This window comes from Passer domesticus, chromosome 9 (genome assembly GCF_036417665.1).
Source record: "Passer domesticus isolate bPasDom1 chromosome 9, bPasDom1.hap1, whole genome shotgun sequence".
Taxonomy (NCBI): Eukaryota; Metazoa; Chordata; class Aves; order Passeriformes; family Passeridae; genus Passer; species Passer domesticus.
The window spans coordinates 37,521,915-37,546,858 of NC_087482.1; the positions used below are offsets into that span (position 1 = coordinate 37,521,915).

At 65.8% G+C, this 24,944-nt stretch overlaps 2 protein-coding genes across 8 annotated transcripts; both read left to right on the forward strand.

Annotated features, from left to right (window-relative positions):
• Nucleotides 1-482: 482 nt before the first annotated feature.
• Nucleotides 483-14,579, forward strand: LOC135308084 (laminin subunit beta-2-like). 7 transcript variants are annotated; one of them, XM_064432827.1, is made up of 35 exons: nucleotides 483-581; nucleotides 2,722-2,771; nucleotides 3,272-3,447; nucleotides 3,552-3,675; nucleotides 3,785-3,858; nucleotides 3,965-4,153; nucleotides 4,232-4,295; nucleotides 4,369-4,574; nucleotides 4,653-4,773; nucleotides 4,970-5,158; nucleotides 5,280-5,459; nucleotides 5,821-5,933; nucleotides 6,036-6,115; nucleotides 6,361-6,517; nucleotides 6,713-6,865; nucleotides 6,958-7,116; nucleotides 7,193-7,314; nucleotides 7,436-7,556; nucleotides 8,003-8,189; nucleotides 8,365-8,508; nucleotides 8,955-9,186; nucleotides 9,523-9,686; nucleotides 9,773-9,997; nucleotides 10,403-10,617; nucleotides 10,703-10,799; nucleotides 11,223-11,601; nucleotides 11,684-11,868; nucleotides 11,940-12,169; nucleotides 12,257-12,460; nucleotides 12,796-12,940; nucleotides 13,026-13,237; nucleotides 13,326-13,463; nucleotides 13,750-13,926; nucleotides 14,017-14,173; nucleotides 14,320-14,579. In XM_064432827.1, exons 2-35 carry the CDS (start codon nucleotides 2,741-2,743, stop codon nucleotides 14,451-14,453), a joined length of 5,484 nt encoding a protein of 1,827 aa, XP_064288897.1. In that variant the 5' UTR covers nucleotides 483-581; nucleotides 2,722-2,740; the 3' UTR covers nucleotides 14,454-14,579. The 7 variants fall into 7 exon arrangements, with proteins under 7 accessions (XP_064288897.1, XP_064288896.1, XP_064288894.1 ...); XM_064432826.1 differs by lacking the exon at nucleotides 483-581 and adding an exon at nucleotides 960-1,094 and having other exon boundaries at nucleotides 2,700-2,771; XM_064432824.1 differs by lacking the exon at nucleotides 483-581 and adding an exon at nucleotides 960-1,094.
• Nucleotides 14,580-14,707: 128 nt separating this feature from the next.
• On the forward strand, nucleotides 14,708-24,902 carry LAMB2 (laminin subunit beta 2). The gene is made up of 33 exons (XM_064432828.1): nucleotides 14,708-14,952; nucleotides 15,119-15,282; nucleotides 15,374-15,509; nucleotides 15,703-15,776; nucleotides 15,878-16,066; nucleotides 16,142-16,205; nucleotides 17,079-17,281; nucleotides 17,369-17,489; nucleotides 17,791-17,979; nucleotides 18,050-18,229; nucleotides 18,306-18,418; nucleotides 18,508-18,587; nucleotides 18,665-18,800; nucleotides 18,974-19,129; nucleotides 19,241-19,368; nucleotides 19,451-19,568; nucleotides 19,675-19,867; nucleotides 19,941-20,084; nucleotides 20,191-20,422; nucleotides 20,498-20,661; nucleotides 20,741-20,962; nucleotides 21,481-21,695; nucleotides 21,787-21,883; nucleotides 21,954-22,326; nucleotides 22,398-22,582; nucleotides 22,658-22,899; nucleotides 22,965-23,168; nucleotides 23,261-23,405; nucleotides 23,664-23,871; nucleotides 23,952-24,093; nucleotides 24,177-24,353; nucleotides 24,427-24,586; nucleotides 24,667-24,902. Exons 1-33 carry the CDS (start codon nucleotides 14,880-14,882, stop codon nucleotides 24,801-24,803), a joined length of 5,364 nt encoding a protein of 1,787 aa, XP_064288898.1. The 5' UTR covers nucleotides 14,708-14,879; the 3' UTR covers nucleotides 24,804-24,902.
• The last annotated feature ends 42 nt before the right edge of the window (nucleotides 24,903-24,944 follow it).

The following is a 24,944-nucleotide window of genomic DNA, read 5'->3' on the forward strand; positions in this document are numbered from 1 at the left end:
GATCGCTTTTCAAGGCCAGCGCTCCTGTTACAGTTGCCTTTATCAGGCCTCTCTGGATCTCCTCGGAGTAGATGAGGTTTGCTTGGCGAGGTCCCGTGACACAGACACGCTGGCCAGTGCTAATGGCTCTTGTCAGCTCCTGCCAGCTCTCCCGGCCCAGAGGGTAGCAGTGGTGCCTGACCACCAGCCTGCACTGCTGGACCCTCTCCGGGCTGCCGAGTGCCGTGCATGGCTATGGGGAGCTGGTAGTGCACTGTGCACAGCATCTGGCTGTCTCGGGGTGTCCCTGGGGGCACGGGTTTTGGCATCCCTATGGCTGAGAGCTGCTCCTTTGTCTGCCCATGACCTTGCTTGGCGGCGGGTGGCCAGAGCGTGGCCTTGGCGTGGAGAACACACGGCTCCTTTTCCTTCCTTTGCCCTCGGCCTTGGCTAATAAAAGGCACTATCCCTGCGTGACAGTGAGGTCTCTGTGGAGCCCGGCCCTGGTGCACAGCCGTGCTCCCTGCAGGGCTCCGGGGCTGCTGGCTCAGCACCCAGCCCGGCCAGTCCAGAGGATCCCACACAGCACCGACCAGCACAGGGTGAGTGGGGCATGGCAGTGCCCACAGTGCCAGCGCTGGGCACCAACAGGATCCATCCGGCACGGGTACCGGGGCAGTGCAGTGCAAGGCTTCTGCTGCTGCTGCTAGAGAGGTGCCCTGGAGAGGCACAGACGGGCCCGTGCCGTGCGGGGCGAGTCCCAGCCGGGCTGCCTGTCTCAGCAGCCCCACGTGCTGCACAGCCGGGCACAGCAGCCCTGTGGGAATGCTGTGCCTTCTCCCGGCCAGCCTAGGCACAGGACACTGCTGTGTCTGTCGCACGTGGGCCACCGCCAGCCTGTACCTTCCTCTGCCTCACCTTGGCTAAAGCTCGGCGCGGGCAGGTCCCTCCCCTCGCCTGGCACGGCTGCCGGAGGAGGAGACAGGCACCGGCCGCCCTCCTCCAGGAACAGCGGCTGAGCCCAGCCCGAGCCCAGCCCGAGCCCAGCGGGCCTCCACTCCGCAGCCCACCCGGGCCACCAGCCTGCCCGGCACCCCAGGCTCCCACGGGCACAGGTAGGAGCCGGTGCGCCGTGGGCAGATCTGGGCACGGCACAGCTCGGGGGCATGGCACAGCCCTTGGCACACGGCACAGCCCCATGGCACGGGCTGGGTGCTGGCAACGGGCATGAGGCAGCACACCAGGAAGGAGCTGTGGGGTCCCTTGGCAGTGACAGGCTGGGTACCCCCACCCCTGCCATGCGCTTCCTGTGGCTGACGTGTGCCGGACTTTGCCCAGGGAGCTGTAGCGGTGGGGAGGGACAGGTACCTTGGGAGGGACGTTCCCATCCGGCAGCATCGTCGCCGTGCCCGGCTGAGTTCCTGGTGGAGCAGATGCCCTGCACGGCTCCACCCTACAGCCTAGCCGTGCAGGTGCCTTCGCTATGGGCCATCCCCACCTGGGACAAAGAATGATGCAGTGACCCCTGTGAATCTGCACCCGGCGGTTCCCGGAGCACCAGGCGCCCATCCCGCCTCGCTGCCGGCGGCAGGCACGTTCCTGCCGCGCCGTGCCGGGAGCCCGGGGAACGCGGTGCCTCCGGCTCGCCAGCCCACGAGGCGCCCTTTTGTTGGCCGGCGGGGCCCACCGTGCCGCCCGGGGGCCGGGGCGTGCCCGGGCTGCCGACGCCTGGCCGGGCTGGCCTCCGCGGGCGGGCGGGCGGCGGGGGCCTCCAGGCAGAAGGAATCGGCAGTGACATTCCCGTAGCCTGGAGACCGCCGTCCCTTTCAGCGGGCAGCCCATTTGAATAAGAATCGTACCCGGGGAAGGGGGGCCACCAGCCGCCATCCCATCGCTGCCCTTGCCCTAGCTCATTTCTGCGCGCCCAGCCCAGGGCCAGCGGGTCCCACGCCGCCCTCGCCCCTGGCCTTGGGCCCGCCGGACGCCGCAGGACGCCAGGTACAGGGGGTTCGCGGGGCTCGGGGACCCTCGTGCCAGCACGTGGCTCTGCACCACCTTGCCCATCGGCCCGGCATGGCTTCGAGCGGGGCGGGTGCCAGAACGGATCGCGGCTCCCCCCGCCGCCCCGAGCCCCCTTGCCCTGGGCTGGCTCCGTGCGGGGGACAGGAAAGATGTGTTTGGGCAGAGCCGGGACCAGGCTTTGATCCAGCACTTGTGAGGCTGGGAGCGGGAAGTACCGGGAGAGAAGGAAACACAAAAGACAGCTCCAACCTAAATTTAACAGTGGGACCCTGGCCAGAGCCAGGGATGCCCTTGCCCAGCCGGCTCCGGAGTTCCTGGCTCCCCTCCCAAGCTGGCCCTGGCCCGGTGCTGGTACCCCCCAGGGACACTAGTGACTCTCAAAAGGATAGATCCATTCAGAGCCAGGCAGGATGGGGCATGCCACAGTTTGTGCCAGCTCTGGTGGGGCATAGCATGGCTGTGTGCCTGGATGTGTGTGTGACAGTCCCCCAGGGCTGCTCAGGTGGACACTGCATGTCGTTCCGGAGGACTTTCAGACCCATATGCTTAAATGACCCTGATTCCTCGTGTTGTCCCTGGAAAGCACCATCATGCCAGTGTGGGGGGGTGGATCCTGGACTGCACAGTCGTGCTAGAGGCAGGAGAGGACAGGCACAAGCTGCCCTGCACCCCATGCCATACCCTGCGCCCTATCGCAGTGCCATCTCCGTGTTCCACCAGGCAGATCCCGTGGTTGCCCATGGACCTCTTGGTGCTTGCTTTCCTCCTGGGTAAGCATTGGCCTTGGGGGCACCCTGCATACCCACAGTGCTGGGAGCTGTGGTGGTTCAGGGACCCCAGTGTGGGTGGAGGGTGCTGGGCAGCAGAGATGGCGGCAGTGACGATGCTCCCTGCCTGGCAGTGCCCATAGCCTGACTGCCACAAAGCCCAGCGGGGAATCCAGGCTGCACTAAGCCCTGCCGGGATTAGCGAGCGCCTGACCTGGCTCCTGACTCCCCGCGGCACTTCTCGGCACCCTGGGGCTGCCCGGGCCCCCAGGAGCACGGGCAGCCCAGCCCCCCGCTCACCCTGCTCCCTGCCCCTGGTCACGAGGCTGCGGCGCTGCTGCCAGCACCTTTCCGGATCATGGAGCTTCATGCTGCATCAGTGGGTCGGGATGCAGGGATGGGACGGGATGGGATGGTTGGGGGTGGGGTGGGTGCACGGGGAAGCAGGGGGTGCCCAGGTGCCCCAGCGCAGCCCCCAGCCTGTGCCCTCATGCTCTCTGCAGTTGGGGGACTGGTGGCAGGGGACTGGCAGGAACCTGACCTGAGCCACGGCTGTGCCCGTGGCAGCTGCTACCCAGCCACTGGGAACCTGCTGGTGGGGCGAGCCACCCGCCTGAGTGCCACCTCCACCTGTGGGCTGGACGGGCCCCAGGAGTACTGCATCGTCAGCCACCTCCAGGTGAGCCCACCCAGCCCCACAGCAGCTCCAGCACAGACCCACACAGCCAGGCACTGGTGCAGCTTCCAGTCACCCGTCCCTGATGGTGCCACTCCCTGGCACAGGACTCAGAGAAATGTTTCACCTGTGACTCACGTGACCCGTCCCTGCCTGAGAGCCACCGCATCGAGAATGTCATTTACCTGAGCAGCCCCCATGACAAACGGACCTGGTGGCAGTCGGAGAATGGTGAGGTCAGGGTGGCAGTGGGGTTGCCCCATATGCATGTGCTGTGGGGCTGCATGGCCATGGGGGTCTTCCCCAGCCTCAGCCATCTCTGTCTCTCTCTGTCTCCCAGGTGTGGAGCATGTCAGCATCCGCCTGGACCTGGAGGGCGAGTTCCACTTCACCCACCTGATCATGAAGTTTAAAGTGGGTGCCGGCACATGGATGCCTGGGATGGGATGGAATGGGATGGGACAGGATGGATCTGGAGGGGCTGTGGGTCTGGCCCCCATCCCGTCTGGGTGTCCTGCAGACCTTCCGCCCCGCGGCCATGCTGGTGGAGCGCTCAGCCGACTTTGGGCGCACCTGGAAAGTGTACCGCTACTTCGCCTACAACTGCTCCAAGCTCTTCCCGGGAATCCCCAGCCACGCCCTGGGGCTTGTGGATGAGGTGCTGTGTGACCAGCGCTACTCTGAGATCGAGCCGTCCAGCCATGGGGAGGTGCGTGGGGATGGGGTGGTGCAGAGCAGGGCCAGGGGTCGGGCTGGAATGGGATCACCCCTTCCTTCCTTCTCACAGGTCATCTTCAAGGTGCTGGACCCCTCCATCCCCGTAGCAGATCCCTACAGCCCAGCCATACAGGGTGTGTTGCCGGGGGTGTGGGGGATGCAGGGCTGGCTGGCATCGGGCAGCTGCTAACAGTGACACACCGCCAGACCTGCTTCGTGTCACCAACCTGCGGGTGAACCTCACCAAGCTGCACACGCTGGGGGACAACCTGCTGGACTCACGGCGGGAGGTGCTGCACAAGTACTACTACGCTGTGGATGAGCTGGTGCTGCGCGGGAGCTGCTTCTGCCACGGCCACGCTGCCCACTGTGCCCCAGCACCGGGTGCCCCGACACCCTCTGTCCCCGGCATGGTGAGGCACACGCGCCCACCAGCACGGCACGGTGCCCGTGGGACCTGGCAGCCCCACTGAGCTGGGTGCTCCCCCCAGATCCACGGGCGCTGTGTCTGCGAGCACCACACGCAGGGGCTGAACTGCGAGCGCTGCGAGGATTTCTACCACGACCTGCCCTGGCGCCCGGCCGAGGGCTCCAGCACCAACGCCTGTCGCCGTGAGTGCCAGGGCTGCCAGGCTGTGCTGTGCCAGGGGTTTTGGGGTGCCAGGGCTGTACTTTGGGGAGGTTTGGGATTGTGGTGGTGCATGTCAGAGCAAGGAGAGCCCAGGCAGGGGAGGTTTGGCACTCGGGGTGCTGCCTGGCAGGTGTGGGCTGTGGTGCCACATGCCATGCCACGGTGCTGTCCCTGCAGGCTGTGACTGCAACGAGCACTCACGGCGGTGCCACTTTGACATGGCCGTGTTCCTGGCCACGGGGAACACCAGTGGGGCTGTGTGTGATGACTGCCAGCACAACACCATGGGCCGTCGCTGTCACCTCTGCAAGCCCTTCTACTACCGGCACCCTCGCTCCGACATCCGGTCCCCCACTGCCTGTGCCCGTGAGTGTCCTGGGACCCCAGCCCCACAGCTTGTCCCAGCCCTATGGCTCCCGCTGCTGCCCCAGCCTCACGGCTCCTGGTGCCAGCAGCCAGAGCTAGTGATGATCCTCTCTCCTGGCAGCGTGTGACTGTGACCCAGCAGGCTCGCTGGACGGAGGTGCCTGCGATGGGCACACGGACGTGGCACTGGGCATGATTGCGGGGCAGTGCCGCTGCAAGGAGAACGTGGCCGGTCCCCGCTGCGACCGCTGCCGCCACGGCGCCTATGGCCTCAGCCATGACGACCCACAGGGCTGTCAGCGTGAGCTGGGAGCCAGGGATGGAGTGGGAGAAGGGATGGGGATGGGGGGTGATGGAGGGGTAGGGATGAAGGGATGAAATTGGAGGAATGGGGATGGGATGGATGAGGATGGAGGGATGGAGGTGGAGGTATGGTGATGGAGGGATGAGGATGGAAAGATCTGGGACAGAGGGACGGAGATGGAAGGATGTAGGATGGAGGGATATGGCATAGTTCTATGAGAATGGATGGAGACATGGTGATGGAGGGATGGGGATGGAAGGGATGAAGATGGATGGATTTAGGATGGGGAAGGAGGGCCAAGAGGCACGTGGGCTGTAGTCCCACTGGCACCCCCTCACATGTGCGTGTGTGGGGGCAGCATGCAGGTGTGACCCACGGGGTACGGTGGCAGGCAGCTCCCCGTGTGACCCCATCAGTGGGGACTGCTACTGCAAACGCTTCGTGGCTGGGCGCTCCTGCAGCCAGTGTGTGGTGAGTGCCCCAGCCCATGGGACTGACTGTCCCCATCCCCATGGCAACCCCCAGGGCTGGGTTGCCCCCACACCTGCCCTACATGTCCCCTCCTCACTGCAGCCCGAGTTCTGGGGTCTGAGCTACGACCTGGGGGGCTGCCGGCCCTGCGCCTGCGACTTCGGGGGAGCCTACAACAACCGGTGGGGCCAGCACAGCACCCGGAGGGGCAGGGGTGGGGCGAGAGTGGGGACAGGGCTGGGAGTCACACATGGGGGAGGGAGGGATGGGGACAAGGCTGGGGAGATATGGGGGCTGGGTTGGAAGGAGAAAGAGAGGGATCTCTGTCCTCAGAGATGGAGGGATGGGGACAGAGATGGAAGTAGGGATGGATGAAGACACAGACAGACAGAAGGACAGATGAAAGGACATGATGGTCACCCCCCAGGTGCTCCATGGAGGATGGGGCATGTCCCTGCCGTCCCCACATCATGGGGCGGCAGTGTGACCAGGTGCAACCCGGCTTCTTCTGTGCCCCCCTCGACTACTACACCTATGAGGCCGAGCAGGCCACTGGCCATGGCCACAGCCACCCTCAGCTCCCGGTGAGTCTCCCTGGGGGTCACCGTGCTTGTGCATGGCTGTGACTGTGCACCATGCTCCATGCATAGCTGCCGCTGTGCTCTATGCATGGCTGTCACCCTGTCCTGCCTGTGGCTGTTACCATGCCCTGTGCATGGCTATCCTTGCGCACGGCTGTCCCTGTGCATGGCCACCGTCCCCTGACCCCATCCCTGCAGGGTGCCATTCGGGCGGAGGTGCCCCAGGACTGCCTGGAGTATGACACCAGGGAGCTGGCAGGGAGGAAGGGACGCTCACGGCGTCAGCGCAGCCCCCCCCGTGCTCCCCAGCCCCCCGTCCCCCCGCGCCGCAGCCGCCAGCAGCCCCCCAAGGTGAGCTGGTAGGAGAGGGCACAGTGAGGCACTGCAGGGCAGAAGTGGCCGGGGGTAGAGCCAGGGCCAAACTGTGCCGGTGCCCTGCCCAGCTGGATGTGGAGGAGGTGGTGCGGGACAGCGCCGGGCGCATGGTGACGTGGACAGGCCTGGGGTTCGCCCGCGTGCGGGACGGGGCTGGCCTGACCTTCCGCGTGGACAACGTGCCCTACGCCATGGACTACGAGCTGCTGCTGCGCTATGAGCCCGAGGTGAGCACGGCCACAGCCACGGCCACGGCGTGTGGGGCACAGCAGAGCCCTGACACTGCCCTGCCTGTCGCCGCAGTCAGCCGAGGACTGGGAGGCCGTGGTCAGCGTCAGCTCCCGGGTGCTGCCCACCAGCTCTCGCTGTGGGAACCTGCTGCCCTCCGAGCAGATGTACCGCCAGAGCCTGCCCCACAGCCAGAGGTGCGTGGGATGGGCTGCGGTGGGCTGGGGATGGGAACAAGGGAGGTGGTTGGGTCCTGCTGCTGTCCTTTTGCCGTCTCCATGGCCCTGCCGTGCCCATGCAACAGCTGACTCTGTTCAGGTACGTGCTGCTGTCCCGGCCCTTCTGCTTCGAGCCCAGCACCCCTTATGAGGTGACCATGCGGCTTCAGCGGGCCGGTGTCACCCAGCGCCACCCTGGTGCCTTCATCCTCATTGACTCGGTGAGAGGGGTCCCACTGCACCTTGTGCCTGAGGCTGGGCAGGGGTGGACAGGGAACCAGAGGCTGGAGTGGGAAGTGACCCTCCTCTGGGGATGTATGTGGGGTCAGGATGGGATGAGATGGGGATGAGATGAGGATGGGGATGGGAATGGGGAAGTAGATGTTGAAGGGGATATCAGTGAGACTGGGGATTTAGGTAGAGTTGGGGCTGGCATAGGGATGTCAGCGTGGAAGGGGATTAAGGAAGCTTCTGGGGATGGCAATTTATATGGGAATATCAGTGGGGTTGGGGATGTCAGTGGAGCTGGGGCTGTTGATGGAGCTGGGGCAGTTGGCCCCAGCAGCACTGGGACTGTCCTGGAGCACATGGATCCAGCCTAGTGGAAGGTCCCACAGTGGAGGCTGGCAATGCCCCCCCTGCCCCATCTCCTCTTCCCTTCCCCCAGCTGGTGCTGCTGCCACGGGTGTCAGAGCTGCCAGGGTTCCACGGGGCAGAGGCAGCAGCGCGCCAGGAGGAGCTGGAGCGGTACCAGTGCCTGGAGGTGTTTCGCATGGCCCCCCCTCACCCCCTGGCCGAGGCCTGTGCCCGCCTGGTGTGCAGCGTGTCAGCCCTGATGCACGGCGGGGCGCTGCGTGAGTGGGGAGCTGCAGGGGTGGGACCCAGGGGTGGGCAGGGGTGGAGCCCTGCCGGGGCAGGATATGCCCGTGCCCATGGCATGGTGGGCAGGAGAGCAGTGGCAGGGCGTGGGCAGGTGTGGGCAGGTGCAGACAAGGCAGCCCTGGCCCCATGCTGGTCCTGCTCCCGCAGCCTGCCAGTGCGACCCACAGGGCTCCCGCAGCAGCGAGTGCCAGGTGCAAGGCGGGCAGTGTGAGTGCAAGCCCCACGTCACTGGCCGACGCTGCGACCACTGCGCCCCGGGCAGCTTCGGCTTTGGGCCCCTGGGATGCAGCCGTGAGTACTGGGATCTTTGTCTGCCAGGAATTGTGGTTTTTCCTGTCTGTCTGTCCAGCCATCAGTGCTCTCTTCACTGCTCTGTTCACTTGTCTGTCTGTTCATCTGTCTGTGCATGTGTCCATCTGAGCCTTGCTGTCCTGCAGCCCATGGGTTCAGTCACAGTTATCCATCCGTCCATCCATCCATCCATCCATCCATCCATCCATCCATCCATCCATCCACATGAGTCCCATGTGGATGTGAGCATTGTGCTGTCCTGCACTCTCTCATCTGTCTGTCCACCCACGCTCTTGTGGACTTATGTGTCCACATGAGCCCTTCTGTACCACAGCCCATGGAGTGAGCTTGTTCTGGGTGCTGGTCCCCTCCCTGTCTGTCTGTCTGTCTGTCCATCCCTGTGTCCCTGCACCCATGTGCCTGACCCCAGTTGTGCCGCCCCGCAGCCTGCGGCTGCTCCCCCGAGGGCTCGGTGTCCCAGCTGTGCGACAAGGTGAGCGGGCAGTGCCGGTGCCAGCCCGGCACCGTGGGCCGGCAGTGTGACCAGTGCCAGCCCGGCCACTGGGGCTTCCCTGCCTGCCGGCCCTGCCAGTGCAACGGGCACGCCGAGGAGTGCGACCCCCGCACGGGCACCTGCCTGCGCTGCCGTGACCACACGAGCGGGCGGCACTGCGAGAGGTGAGCCCGCTCCCAGAGGCAATGGCATGGCATGGCATGGCGTGGAATGGGGCTGGTGCAGTGGAGTGGGACAGGATGAGATGTGATGGTATGGGATATGATGGAATGGTGAGGTGGGTTGGGATGGGCTGGTGTAGATATGATGGGGTAGAATAGGATGGGATGGCATGGTGTGGGATGGGATGGGATGGATGAGATTGAGATGGAATGGGATGGATACAATTGGTTAGGACAGGGTGAGATATGATGGTATGGGATACGATGGAATGGGATGGGATGGTGGGATGGTATATGATGGATCGGAGAGACCCACTGGGTCCCCCCTCGTCCTTTCAGGTGCCAGGACGGTTACTATGGGAACCCTGTGCTGGGCTCGGGACAGCAGTGCCGGCCCTGCCCCTGCCCCGGCTACCCTGGCACTCGGCATTACCACGGCAGCGCCTGCCACGCGGACGATGAGACACACCACATCGTCTGCCTCTGCGCCCCCGGATACGCGGGTGAGGGGCAGAGCGGGCTCAGGGCAGCAGGGACCCCCGGCACTGGGGCTGCGGGACCCCAGCACCCACAGCCCCCCTCTCCGCAGGGCCCCGCTGTGACCGCTGCTCCCCTGGCTACTTCGGGGCTCCGGAGATGGAGGGGGGGGAGTGCCGGCCCTGCCAGTGCAACAACAACATCGACACCAGCGACCCAGAGGGCTGCGACCCCCGCACGGGACAGTGCCTGCGCTGCCTGTACCACACCGCTGGGCCACGCTGTGCCCAGTGTCAGCCGGGCTACTACGGCAGTGCCCTGCAGCGCAGCTGCCGGCGTGAGCGGGGCGGGGGTCCGCGGGGCTGGGGCTGCACGGGGGCTTGGGATGGGGGTGATGCAAGGGCTCAAGGCAGGGATGAGGTGTGGGGCTGTGGTTGGGTGTGGGGTGATTTGGGTTGGGTAAGGGAGAATTTTGGGGTGCTGCGAGGCTAAGGTTCAGGGCCAGGAGAGGTTTGGGGCTGTTAGAAGGGGCATGGGACTGTGGCTGGGTTGGGGCTGGGCAGGGGACAGGGATCGGGGTTGGTGGGGGTGTTTGGATCAGGGGTGTTGGGGCTGGGCAGGGGTTTGAGGCCAGGCAGACCGGGGGCACTGGGGTCAGGCAGATTTGGGGTGCTGCTGCAGCAGCACACTGCCCAGGCAGCAGGTACGGGCTGAGCCCCACTGTCCACCCACCCTCCTGCAGGCTGTGGCTGTGACCCACGGGGTACTCTGGCCTCCCACTGCACCGATGGCACCTGCGATTGTGACCGTGGCACAGGAGCCTGTGCCTGCCGGCCCAACGTCGTGGGCAAGAGCTGTGATCGCTGCGCACCCCACTTCTGGAACCTGGGGGGGCCAAGGGGCTGCGAGCCTTGTGACTGCCACCCCACGCACGCCCTGCACCCTGCCTGTGACACAGTGAGTCCCCTGGCACCCTGGTATGGCTCCGCTGCCCTCCTGGGGCCCAGCGAGCTGCACAGTGAGCATGGCACTGTCGCTGCAGGTGACAGGGCAGTGCCAGTGCCGGCCTGGCTTCGGGGGCCGTGTCTGTTCCCAGTGCCAGGAGCACCACTGGGGAGACCCCGAGCAGGAGTGCCGAGGTGGGAGCACATCCCAGGGACTGGGGGAGCAGGGACTCTGGGAACGGGGGATACAGGGGGACTCTGGGTGTCTGGTGAGACTCTTGGGACATGGTGGGAGACTCTGAACATGGGACACAAAGGAGACAGTGGGACACTGGGGGCACAAGGGACTCGGGAGATCTTGGGAACATGGTGGGATGCTGTGGGCATGGTGGACCTTGGGGAAACGGTGGGATGCTGGGGATGTGGTGGAACACTGAGAACATGGTATGTCTCTGGGGACATGCAGGACTCTGGGGACCCAGCACTTGGTGGAAGTGTGGGGACAATAGAAGGTGCTGGGGATAAATTGGATTCTGGAGACACAGGGGAATATGGTGGGATGCTGGGACATGGTGGCAGTCTGGGAAGGCTGGGACACACCGCCAACTGTCTCTGCAGCCTGTGAGTGTGAGCTGCTGGGTGCCGAGAGCCCGCAGTGCCAGCAGGACAACGGGCAGTGCCGCTGCCGGCTGGGATTCGGGGGGCTGCGCTGCGACCGCTGCCAGCGGGGCTACCAGGAGCCCTTCCCCCACTGCTCGCCCTGCCACCCTTGCTTTGGGCGCTGGGACCTGGCCGTGGGCAGCCTGCGGGAAGGGCTGCAGCGCCTTGGGGCACAGGTGCAGGCACTGAGGGAGGGGGGCTCTGCACTCCCACTCAGCCCCCGTCGCCTGCGGGAGCTGGAGGAGGCTCTGGGGCACGTGGAACAGCTGCTGGGAGAGGGGGACAGCCCTCGTGATCCCCTCCTCGATGGACTGCCCAGGCAGCTGGATGGCACCAGGCAAGTGTGCATGTGGGGCTGGGGTGGAGGGACCCCCGTCTTGTCCCCCACCAAATTTTGAAGCCATCCTCCGTACCCAAAGGATGGAGCTGGACAACTTCTGGAAGCACCTTCAACAGTTGGAGCAACATCTAGACCGGCTGGTGCAGGCGGATGCGCAGCACCATGACCGGCTAGCTGAGCTGAGCCGCGAGCTGGGAGGTCTCAACAGAACCACCTCTCACCTGCAGATCCTCCTCGGCACCGTGGCGGCAGCCGGATTCAGTGGTAAGAGCCACCAGCAAAGTTTGGGCTCGGTGGCAGCCATCCTGGCCAAAGCCTGACGCCTGCACCCGCAGAGTCCTACCGCAGCATCCTGGCATCGACGGAGGCCTCGCGGCAGGCGGAGGTGGTGGCCAATGGCACAGCTGGCGAGCTCAGCAGGGCGCAGATGACGCAGCGGGCGGCCGAGCGGGCGCTGCAGCAGCGGGGCGACACTTTCCGCCGTGGCACGGCTGCAGCCCGGAAATCCTTGCGGGAGACACAGAAACGGGTGATGGGACTCAACATTGCCAGGATCAATGAGAAGGTGAGAGAGTGGAGCGGGCAGAAGTGGCGTGGGCATCACCCGCCATGTAGTGTTGAGCTGCCATTTCCGCCTTTGGCATCATCACAGATTTGTGGGGCACCCGGAGACCGGAGCTGCAAGCACGCGTCTTGTGGAGGAGCCTTGTGCCGAGACAGCGCGGGGACAAGGCACTGCGGTGGCACTGGGTGTGCAGGGGCACTGCCTGTCTCAGCTCGAGCCCTCAGCAGTGCTCATAATGCCTCACAGCAGCTGGAGGTGGCATTAGGGCAGCTGGGTGTTGTGGCACAGAAGGTAGGGGTGGTTGCTCCATGGCACTTTCTTGGGGTCCCCTTGTGTCCCGTTTGCATGTCCTGTTTGTGCCCTTTCCATGCCACTTTACATGACCCTCTTCTATGTCCTGTTTTTTCCCTTTCCATGCCCCCAAGCATGTTAGCTCTCTGTGTGTCTCCCATGGCCATTCAGAGATGCCCTTTGTGCCCCCTTGGGCCACTGCTGTACCCTCTGTCCCCTTGCACCCCCCTTGCATGTTCCTTTGCAGGCTCACATCTGCTCTCTCACTCCCTGCTCACCCCAAATGCCTCCTCCCGGGGCTGCCCTGTGCCCCTGCTCAGCCGGGTGTCCCTCAGATGCAGGAGGTGCAGGAGCTGGCACGGGGGGCACGCAGCAGGGCAGAGGAGGCGCTGGGGCGCTCTCAGGCCGCCCGCAGCCGTGCAGAGAAGGCGACGGCCCAGCTGCGGGACTTCATCCGCCGAATCAAGGCCTTCCTGGCAGGTAGTGACAGCCCTGGGTGGGCACACGGGCATGGCAGGACTCAGCGAGCCCACCCTGAGCCCGCCCTGCTCCCCTGTCCCCGCAGAGGAGGGAGCTGACCCAGGCAGCATCGAGCTGGTGGCCCGGCAGGTGCTGAACATCTCCCTGCCCAGCAGCCCTGGACAGATCCAGGAGCTGCTGCTGGAGATGCGGGACAGCATCAGCCAGCTGGAGGGGGTGGACGCAGTTCTCAACAGCACAGCGGAGGGGCTGGCTGTGGCACGGGATCTGCTGGCACAGGGACAGGAGGCCAGGCAAGTGGTGGGGGCATGCTGGGGCAGGCAGGGGACAGGGCCAGTCCCGCTGCAGTGGCAGGGGCTGGAGCTGCCTGTGCTGCTGCAGGGAGCGAGCAGAAGGCATAAGGGACGAACTGGCGGGGACACAGCAGGCACTGGAGGTGGCGCGGACACAGGCGATGACAGCAGGGAGCACCCTGCAGAGGGCCAGGGATGCCATCCAGGTGGCTGAGAACAGAGCCAAGGAGGTGAGGAGCACGGGCTCGGGGAGTGGAGCTGGTACTGCTGGGAGTAAGGGATCAGTGCTGTGGAGAGCAAGACTGATGCCTTGGGCACATTATGGGTAGGGAGGCTGGCGCTGGGGAAATGTGGCTGGCACTGGGCAGGTGCCAGGGCAGTGGGGCTGGCAGCGTGGCAGTTGCTGTGCTGGCTGCAGCCCGTGCCCATAGCTGCCAGGTATGGCAGGTGCCAGGGCAGTGGGGCTGGCAGCGTGGCAGTTCTGTGCTGGCTGCAGCCCGTGTCCATACCTGCCAGGCGGAGCGCAGGCTGCAGGTGCTGGACAGGAAGGAGTCGCAGGCGCAGAGGCGGCTGCGGGAGCTGGCACGGCGCATCGCCACCCTGCAGGAGCAGGGCCAGGGTGCTCGCCACACGGCCCAGCAAGCCAGGGAAGGGGCACAGCGTGCCACCACCACCTCGGGGACGCTGAGCCAGGTGAGAGCCATCCCCGCCTGGTTATGCATGGCACCAGGCAGGTACTGGGTGCTGCAGGTGCTCAGCCTCGCCATGCCCTTGTGCCGCCAGGACCTGGCCCAGGTAACGCAGCGTTACGTGGTGCTGAAGAACAAGGTGGGCATGCTGGACAGGGTGTCTGGTGGGACCCTGCAGCGCGTGTCACAGCTGATGGCAGAGGTCCAAGACCTCCTGGATAAGGCCAGCAACAGCAAAAGGAAGCTGGAAGGTGAGAGGGAGCACACGGTGGGGTACATTTCCTGCCACCTCCCCACACACCTCCCTGTGACCCCTGGGCCTGTTCCACCGGGTGTCCCTGCGGTGACACGGGACACGGTGGGAAGCTGCACTGTGACCCTGTTGCCCGTCCCGCAGACTTGGAGCAGCGCTTTGGGGCCAATGAACGGACGATGGCGGCAAAGGTGACACGGCTGCAGGCTCTGGAGCAGCAGGTCACCGGGCTGTTGCAGGAGATCCGGGAGAGGGCCAACGCTTACGCCACCTGCTAGGGACCACTGGCGGGACCGGGGGCCGGTCCTGCCCCGCCGCCCCGCAGGTCCCCGAGCCCGGGAGTCCCGTCCACTCTGCAGGTGCCTTTAGTGCGGGCGCGCCTGCAAATAAAGCCCTAAACTGTGTGTGCCTGTGTCCGACGCCTTCTGTCCAGCCTGCGCTGCCTCCTCCCGCCTCTCCCGGCCGGCCCGCTCCCCCGCTCCAGCCGGGATCCGCCCCGCGCTTTCCGCGCAGCCCCGAGCGCTGCGCCTGCCGCCAGTTCGGAGGGGCCGGGAGGGACCGGGAAGGGGACGGGGAAGGGACTGGGAACGGGAACGAGGAGGGGAGCCGGTGAGTCAGGACAGGACGGGACGGGAGCGGCGGGCACCTGCCGAGCGCCCCCTTTGCGCCCCTTTCCGTCCCGTCTCTCCCCGTGGCGCCCCGCGATGCGGAGCCCGGCGAAGCGGAGCCCGGCGAAGCGGAGCCCCGCCGCCCTCCTGCTGCTGCCGCTGCTGGCCGGTGAGTCCGCGCCCCGCGCCGCAGCGGGGCCGGTGGGCGCCAGGGTCCGGCCCGGCGCCGCCGTCCCGTTTCCGGGCAGTGCGGAAGGGGCCCCGGGCGCGGCGGGGGGAAACCCGGCCCGGGCCCCCTCCCTGCGCAGCGCCCTCAGCCGCCCGCCGCTCCGCAGGGCTGGGGGCGGCCCTGGCCCCCGATTCCCCGCAGGGCTGTGCCCGCGGCAGCTGCTACCCGGCCACCGGGGACCTGCTGGTGGGGCGAGCAGCCCGCCTGAGTGCCACCTCCACCTGCGGGCTGCGCCGGCCCCAGCCCTACTGCATCGTCAGCCACCTCCAGGTGAGTGGGACGGGAGCTGGTGGGGCAAGATAAGGATGAGGGGCACGGGACGCGGTTGGGGACACGCGTCATTGAGCTTTCCAACTCGCAGGAGGAGAAAAAGTGCTTCATCTGCGACTCGCGGCGGCCCTACGATGCCCGCACCAACACCAACAGCCACCGCATCGAGAATGTGGTCACCAGCTTTGCCCCCCGCCCCAAGAAAGCCTGGTGGCAGTCAGAGAACGGTGAGTAGTGGGTGGGGGTGGTGGAGCATCCTGTCCTGTCCCGGGGGGCTCTCCTTTCCCTTCCTCCCACACTGAGGAAGTGTGACTCAGCCTGTGGCCGCGGCCGCGCCCCTGGACCACTGCCGGCTGGGGGGGACGAGCCCCTGGGACCTGTGAGTGGGTGCTTCCACTTGTCACACTTGTCACCCCCCAGGTGTGGAGCACGTCAGCATCCAGCTGGACCTGGAGGCCGAGTTCCACTTCACCCATCTCATCATGACCTTCAAGGTGGGTCCCAGCGTGTGGGTATCCGGGCTGGCACAGGACAGGATGGAACACGCCCTCAGGGGCTGTGGGGCTAGCACCTGTCCCGCCTGGGTGTCCTGCAGACCTTCCGCCCCGCGGCCATGCTGGTGGAGCGCTCAGCTGACTTTGGGCACACCTGGAAAGTGTACCGCTACTTCGCCTACGACTGCGCTGCTTCTTTTCCCCACGTGCCCCATGGGCCCCCGCGCCGCATTGACGATGTGGTCTGCGAGTCCCGCTACTCTGACATCGAGCCCTCCACTGAGGGGGAGGTGAGGCCCTACTAGAGCCCCAGGAGAGTCAGGGAGTCCCCTGCACTGCTCCCATCACCTTGCTGTCCCTTCCAGGTCATCTACCGGGTGCTGGACCCTGCCATTCCCATCCGGGATCCCTACAGCCCCGCCATCCAAAGTGAGTTGCCAGCCATCCGGGCTCCCGCTTGGCTGCTCTATTTTGGGCGTAGCTATTTTGGCTGCTCTCTCCCTGCTCTGGGCCCTACACAGGGATCAGGACCTGATCCAGCCTGCGGGGTCTTGAGCCCCTCTGCACCCTGCCCTGTGAGAGCAGCTGAAGATCAGGCTGCATTGGGTTAAATGGAGGAGGATGGCTGTGCCACGGCTGAGCCCAGCACCAGCTGTGGTTCAAGATGGGGAGTCAGGCTGGGCATGGGACACAGTGGGTTAATCACCCACCCAAGGCTAAATTTAGACTGGGAGCAGGAGGGGAGGAATCTGCAGGGCAGGGCTGCTGGGAAACTGCAGTTCTGGGGAAGCCATCCTGTCTTCCCAGGGCCCCCAGGCTGCACCAACCAGGCACAGCCATCTCCTGGGAACAGCCCCCTATGGTGAGTGCCCCGAGACACGTAGAGGTGCTGTGCCAAGGGTGTTGTTCTGCACTGGTGGGGTCCCAGCCTGCCTCTGCTGTGGGAATGCAGAGCCCAGCCCACGCACAGCCAGACTGTGCACAGCTACGTGTGTGGGAGCTGAACCCCCACAGCTCCGTGCTGCCCAGCCCGGCCACATGCAACCACGTGCCTGTGACCAAACCATGCACAGCCCTGGGCCAATACTGTGTGATACACAAAACCACAACAGACCAGCCTGATACTGTGCAGCCCTGCATGGATGCCCCATGCCATGCACAGCCCATCCCAGCCATGCCCAGCTCCTGTGACCCACGCACAGCCTCCTGTGCCATGCACAGCCCAGCCCAGCTGTGCCCGGCAGAGGTGAGCGGTGCATGGATGTGCCCTGTGCCAACAGGGTGGGTCTCTCCCTGCCCTAGACCTGTTGCGTGTCACCAACCTGCGTGTGAACCTCACCAAGCTGCACACACTGGGGGACAACCTGCTGGACTCACGGCGGGAGATCCGGGAGAAGTACTACTACGCGCTCTACGAGCTGGTGATGCGCGGGAACTGCTTCTGCTACGGGCACGCTTCGGAGTGCGCTCCGCTCAGCGGGGCCCCTGCCACCACCGATGGCATGGTAGGGCAAGCCAGGCCTGTGTGCCCTGCTGCAGCTGGGCAGCCGTGCCGCCTAGTCCCGCAGCCCCTCACTGTGGCATCCTGGCAGGTGCACGGGCGCTGTGTCTGCAAACACCACACGCAGGGGCTGAACTGCGAGCGCTGCGAGGATTTCTACCAAGACCTGCCCTGGCGCCCGGCCGAGGGCTCCAGCACCAACGCCTGTCGCCGTGAGTGCCCCTGCTGGCACCAGCTCCTGGCAAAGTGATCCCAGTGCCGGAGCTGCCAGGCTGTGCTGTGCCAGGGGTTTTGGGGTGTTGTACAGTGGGATGTGGTTTGGTGGTGACTGGCATCATGCAAACTGGCTGAGGGTGTCTGGGGTGCCAGGGCTGTACTTTGGGGAGGTTTGGGATTGTGGTGCTGCATATCAGAGCAAGGAGAGCCCAGGCAGGGGAGGTTTGGCACTCGGGGTGCTGCCTGGCAGGTGTGGGCTGTGGTGCCACATGCCATGCCACGGTGCTGTCCCTGCAGGCTGTGACTGCAACGAGCACTCACGGCGGTGCCACTTTGACATGGCCGTGTTCCTGGCCACGGGGAACACCAGTGGGGCTGTCTGTGATGACTGTCAGCACAACACCATGGGCCGTCGCTGTCACCTCTGCAAGCCCTTCTACTACAAGGACCCCACCAAGGACCTGCGGGACCCCGCGGTGTGCCGAGGTCAGTGTGGGACAGGCTGTGCAGGGTGGTGCTTTGGTGGTCACAGTGCTCACCCTGCCTGTCTCTCCAGCCTGTGACTGTGACCCTGAGGGCTCTCTGGATGGTGGGCTGTGTGACAGTGCTGATGACCCGGCCAGGGGCCTGATTGCGGGGCAGTGCCGCTGCAAGGAGCACGTGGCTGGTCCCCGCTGCGACCGCTGCAAACCCGGCTTCTTCGGCCTCAGTGCTGACAACCCGCAAGGCTGCCGGAGTAGGTACCAGGGTGGCACCTGTTGGGGTCAGGCATGTGGTTTGGCATTGCTGGAAACTGCTGGCTCTCCATGCAGGGTGCCAGTGTGACCCCCGTGGCACGGTGGCTGATGGCAGCCGGTGTGACCCTGTCAGTGGGGAGTGCTTCTGCAAGCGGCTGGTGACCGGGCACAGCTGCAACCAGTGCCTGGTGAGTGGGGCTGTGCCACAGCCCGTGCACAGTGCTCAGGACTATAGCACACAGACAGCTGCTCTGTAACACCCTGTGACCCTCTGCAGCCCGAGCACTGGGGACTGAGCCACGACCTCCCAGGCTGCCGGCCCTGTGACTGCGATGTGGGAGGTGCTCGCAACAACCTGTGAGTCTTCGTGGGGATGCAGAGGGCAGGGGGCACCCCTCCTGGCATCAGGGCTGATGGTGCTGCTGGGGTACCAGGTGTGCCATGGGGACAGGGCAGTGCCAGTGCCGCAGCCATGTGACAGGACGACAGTGTGAACAGGTGGAGACCGGTTTCTACCGCATCGACCTGGATCATTACACCTACGAGGCAGAGGATGCACGGCTGCATCAGGTAAGGGATGCAGGTGTCCCTGGGGAGGACATCAGGCAGGGCAGCACAGTGGGTGTCCCTCTGCAGGGTGCCCAAACCAGCAGGCAGTGGTCAGCCTCCCTACTCAGGGCAGAGCAGTGCCTGCTGGCCAAGGTGATTTTTAGGGTCCCATCTCACACACCTGCTTGCACCAGGGCTCAGTGGTGGAGCGTGAGCCGCCCCCAGACCGCCCAGCTTCCTGGACAGGGACAGGCTTTGCCCGCATGTTGGAAGGCGGCTGGGTGGAGTTCCACGTGAGTGATGTGCCTTTCTCCACCGAGTATGATGTGGTCATCCGCTATGAGCCCCAGGTGAGCACCAGGAGGTGAAGCCAGCAGTGTGATACATTGCCAGATTGGGAGGTAGTGGTGGGGAGTTCCAGGTAATGAGGCTTTTTGACACTGCCCCTTCTTGGCTGCTAGCACCCAGAGGCCTGGCAGGAGGTGAGGCTGAAGGTGCTACGCCCCAGCCCTGTCTCTGCCAGCAGCCCTTGTGGAAACACCATCCCTGCCGATGACCAGCTCTCCACCAGCCTCCCCTCTGGTGCCAGGTAAACACCTCAGTAGGGTTGGGCTGTGCTGGGGCTCACTGGAGGCACATGGCTGCCCTTGCTCTGTTTTGCCCCCATCCAGGTATGTGGTGCTGTCCCAGCCCATCTGTCTGGAGCAGGGTGTCTCCTACACGCTCCGCCTGGAACTGGGCTGTGCTGCTGCTCATCAGGATCCCACTGCCAGCGTGCTCATCGATTCGGTGAGGGCACTGGGATGGGGGACAGCCACCCTTCAGGGGGATAGGATGCAGCCATAGGGAGCACAGGGAGAGAGGAACATGATGTCCCGCTGACTTTGCCCCGCAGCTGGTGCTCCTGCCCCGTTACTCCTCACTGGAGATGTTCATCGCGGGTGACCCCAGCTCCATGGAGCGCCGGGAAACCTTTGAGCGGTACCACTGTGCCCAGCCTTTCCATGCTGCAGGGCCCTCCCCTGTGGCTGAGCCTTGCTCCAGCCTCCTGCACAGCCTCTCAGCCATCCTGCATGATGGGGCGCTGCGTGAGTACAGCCCCACACCCTGCCTGCACCCTGTCCCTCTGCAGCTGACGCTGACCCTGCTCTCTGCCTACAGCCTGCCTCTGCGATCCCCAGGGCTCGCTCAGTGCCGAGTGCCAGCCCCAGGGCGGGCAGTGCCACTGCAAACCCAATGTCATGGGACGGCGCTGTCACCGCTGTTCTCCGGGAACCTTTGGCTTTGGGCCTGGCGGGTGCCGACGTGAGTGCCAGTGGGAGAGGAGCCTGGGCATCCCAGGGCCGAGGGCGTGGGGAAGGGGTGCTCTCTACAGCTCGGGAGCAGACGCTGTGGGTGCTGTGCTTTCCAGCATGCCAGTGCAGCCGTGAGGGCTCAGTGAGCACCATCTGCGACAGCACCACAGGGCAGTGCCCCTGCCGTGAAGGCACCCATGGCCCACGCTGTGACCGCTGCCAGCCCGGCCACTGGGGCTTCCCTGTCTGCCGGCCCTGCCAGTGCAACGGGCACGCTGAGAACTGTGACCCTCGCACCGGCAGCTGCCTGCGCTGCCGTGACCACACGGACGGTGAAAGGTGCCAGAGGTAGGTGGGCTACGTGCCCAGACTGGGGTGGGGTGCTGCCAGCAGCCCCGGCTCCTGCTGACCTGCTGCCTGCAGGTGTGCGGCCGGACACTTTGGGAACCCAGCGCTTGGCTCTGGGCAGCACTGCCGGCCCTGCCCCTGTCCTGAGGGGCCCAGCACCCCCCGCCACTTCGCTGCCTCCTGCTACCAAGACAGCCGCTCCCAGCAGGTCGTCTGCCACTGCAGCCCTGGGTACACAGGTGGGTACCTGCCACGGCACGCTCAGTGCCCTCTGGGGCGCCCTGTCCCCAGGCACTGCCCAGCGCTCTGTGTCAGCAGGTTCCCGCTGTGACGAGTGTGCCCCTGGGTACTATGGGGACCCTCTGCAGGGCGGGCGCTGCCTGCCCTGCCAGTGCCACGATAACATCGATGTGACGGACCCGGAGGCGTGTGACCGGCGCACGGGGCAGTGCCTGCGCTGCCTCTACAACACCGCAGGGCCCCACTGCGCCGAGTGCCAGCCCGGCTTCTATGGAGATGCCACCCGGCACAGCTGCAGGCGTGAGTACCCACTGCCTGCCAAGACAGACTCGCCTCCAGGGGACCATGTGCACCAGCAGCTGGCCCTGCTTGTGCACAGGGCTGTGGAGTCCCTGTAGCCCTGCCCTGTACCGGGGCTGTCTCCTCTGCCCAGGCCAAGCACTGTGGCCCAGTCCCTGTCCCCATGTCCAACTTATTCCATCCCATCTATATCCTATTCTCATGCACATTCTTATCTCCATTGCCATCCCATCCCCACTGCCACCCATCTCTCCCCATCCTGTCCTTACTCCAGCTCTGTCCTGACCCTGGTCCCATCTCCATCCCATCCCTACTAGTGGTCCTCATGCTGCACACATTCCACTTCTATCCAGTCTCCACCCCATCCTTGTCCAATCTCTGTGTCCATCCTGCTTCTACCCTCATCTATCATCATCCCACTCCTGCTCTGTCCCCCTCAGAACTTCCATCCCAATCTCATTCCCATCCTTGTCCTCATTCCCTCAACTCTACATATGCTCAGTGCTTCTTGGTTCCAGGTTGCTCCTGCAACCCCCTGGGCACTGATCCCAGCACCTGTGGGCCCCAGCAGTGCCACTGTGACAGGCACAGCGGGCAGTGCCACTGCCTGCCCCATGTGGAGGGCCAGAGCTGTGACCGCTGCAGCCCCAACTTCTGGAACCTGGCCAGCGGGAAAGGCTGCCAGCCCTGCGCCTGCCACCCCCAGCACTCCCTGTCGCCCACCTGCAACCAGGTGAGACACGACGGGGACAGGGGCTGGGGGGTGGGATGGGGCTGGGGGTGTGCTGCAGCAGTGCCAGCCTGGGCCATGCCATGTCTGTCAGTTCACAGGGCAGTGCTCCTGCCGGCCAGGCTTTGGCGGCCAGACTTGCACCGACTGCCAGGAGCACCACTGGGGTGACCCGCGGCAGCAGTGCCGAGGTGAGAGCCGTGCACTGGGGGGACCACAGTGCAGCCTGTGGTGCCCTGACACTATTTTCCTTCCCTGCAGCCTGTGACTGTGACCCCCGTGGCATAGCCAGTGCCCAGTGCCACCGCAGCAGCGGCCACTGCGACTGCCGGCCTGGCATCTCAGGAGTCCGCTGTGACCAGTGCGCCCGGGGCTTTGCTGGCACCTTCCCTGCCTGCCAGCCCTGCCACCCCTGCTTTGGGGACTGGGACCGTGTGGTGCAGGACCTGGCCGCCCGCACCCGAGCGCTGGCGCAGCGGGCCAGCCTGCTGCAGCACACCGGGGCTGCCGGCGCCTTCCAGGGCACCTTCCGGCAGCTGGAGGAGAACCTGGCCGCTGTGCGTGACGTGGTGGCCGCCCGCAACACCACGGCTGCGACTGCTGCCCACTTGACACACACCATGGAGGGGCTGCGGTGAGCGCCTGGCACAGGGCACGGCTCCCAGGGTAGCTGTAGGGGCAGCTTTTCACCCCCTTCCCTTGCAGGCGGCAGATCGAGGAGGCGACTGAGAGGCTGACACGGGTGGAAGGGGAGCTGACAGCCGCTCAGGATGCCAACTTCAACGCCAGCCATGTGCTGAACACTGTGGACCGGGGCGCCCGCGCCCTCAACCACAGCCTGCAGGACTTGGAACAGCGGCTACACACCCTCAAGACCTCCAATTTCCTTGGTGAGCCACACCACAGAGCCAGGCCAGGGCGGTGAGGCCATGGCCAGGGGTCTGACAGTGTCCCTGCCGCCCCAGGTGCCTATGACAGTATTCGTCAGTCCTATAAGGAGTCACAGGAGGCCGAGCGCCAGGCGGACGCCTCCACCCGTGCTGTGCCCAGCCCTGTCAGCATCTCGGCAGCCACTCGGCACCGCGCGGAGCAGCTCCTGGCCAGCCAGCGGGACGCCTTCAACCGCCACAACGCAGCCAGCCGGCGGGCACTGACGGACCTGGCAGCGAGGGCACGGGCACTGAGCCTGCACCCGCTCAACGAGAAGGTGGGACACGGAGGGAACTGGGGGAATGGCACCCAGAGCTGCCCTGACGCCACGCTGCCTTGCAGGTCTGCGGCGTGCTGGGAGATGTGCCCTGTGCTGAGAGTCCTTGCGGGGGTGCCGGCTGCCGGGATGAGGATGGGGGACGACGCTGTGGTGGTCTGAGCTGTGGTGGAGCCGTGTCCAAGGCTGACAGTGCTCTGGACCGGGCACGCCATGCCCAGGAGGAGCTGCGTCAGGCTGCCAGCGACATGGCCCAGCTCTCCCACAAGGTGTGTGGCACATGGGTGCTGGTGGGATCCGGTGGCACAGCCACGCTCTGCAGCCCGTGGGGCTGGCACCAAGGGTCTCTGCCCATGCTCAGGTGGCAGAGGCCAAGGGGAAGGCAGACGAGGCCCGGCTGCGAGCGCAGGCAGCCCTGGACAAGGCGAACCAGACCAGGGCCCGTGTGGAGAGCTCCAACAAGGAGCTGAGGGAGCTGATCAGCCACGTCAAGGCCTTCCTGAGCCGTGAGTGCCGGCATGCCGGGAGGGCTGGCCACCCCCACCACTGCACCTGCACTGACCCTGCACTGCATTGTCCCGACACTGCGTGTGGGCTGTGCCACCCTGCCACCTTGCACAGTCCCTGCCCTGCCCCAACCATCCTGTGCCCTCCAGCCATCTCTGGCCCCCCTGCCCTGTGCCACGCTCCCCTCTGCCCTTTGGTCTGCCTGTCCCTCCACCCCGGCGTGCTGTAGGGAACACACTGACTGCTTCCGCCTGCAGAGGAGGGGGCTGATCCCGAGAGCATTGAGGTGGTAGCCAGCCGGGTACTGGAGCTGTCCCTCCCCGCCGCGCCGGACCAGATCCACCGCCTGGCCGAGGAGATCAAGACGCGTGTGCGCAGCCTGGCCAGCGTGGACGCCATCCTGGAGCAGACAGCCAGCGACGTGCAGCAGGCTGGGCAGCTGCTGCAGGACGCCCAGCGGGCCAGGTGAGCCCCGGCAGGTGAAGACGCAATCCCTGCGGGGAGCCCAGCCCCGGCCACGCTGAGGCCGCGCTGTGTGGCCGCAGGGCACGGGCGGAGGCGGTGCGGGGCACGGCCGCGGCGGTGCGGCAGGCGCTGGACGAGGCGCGGCAGGCCCAGGGCGCGGCTGAGCGGGCGCTGCAGCAAGCTGCAGGTGACATCCAGCACAGCGAGGGCGCCCTCGGCATGGTGAGAGCCCCATCCCTGGGAGCACGGGACCCATCCCCACCATGCCATCAGCGCCACCACACCAAACTCCCATCGATGCCCAGATGCAGGGCCAGACGGGAAGTGCGGAGCAGCAGCTGGCAGGTGCCATGGAGCAGATTGGGCTGCTGGACAGGCAGGCTGATGCCCTGAAGGTGAAACGTGCCAACAACAGCCTGGCAGCCACACGTGCCCAGGAGGCAGCCAGCACGGCGCGGGAGCGGGCCGGCGAGGCCAAGCAGGTGGGTGACGGGGGCACCGCAGTGGCAGCGGGGTCCCCCGGCCATCGTGCTGACCAGCCCCGCTGCCCAGCAGGTGCTGGAGGGGCCCCTTCGGGACCGGTACCGGACAGCGCAGGAGCTGGTGGAGCACCGGGCGCAGGGCGTGCAGCAGGCGGGCAGCCGGGCCCAGCAGCTGCGGGAGGAGGCCGCGGGGCTGCTGCAGGACGCCCAGGGCAAGCTGCAGCGGCTGCGAGGTGAGGCGGCAGCGGGGATGCCGGGGCGGCGGCGGGGCGGTGCGGGAGGCCAGGCTGGCTCACGTTCCCGTGTCCCGCAGCGCTGGAGGAGGAGTACGAGCGGAACGAGCGGGTGCTGGATGCCAAAGCAGCCCAGCTGGGCGGGCTGGAGGCCAGGATGAGGGAGGTGCTGGACACCATCAACCAGCAGGTCCAGATCTACAACACGTGCCAGTGATCCCCCGGAGGGGCCCGGATCCCCGAGCACCCGGCCTCCGCCCGCCCCGCAGCGGCGGGGGCTGCGGTACCCCCGTGTGAATAAAAGTGCAGAGCAAGAGCGCCTCGCCTCCGCCCCGCGCCGCGGGGGGACCGGGGGTGG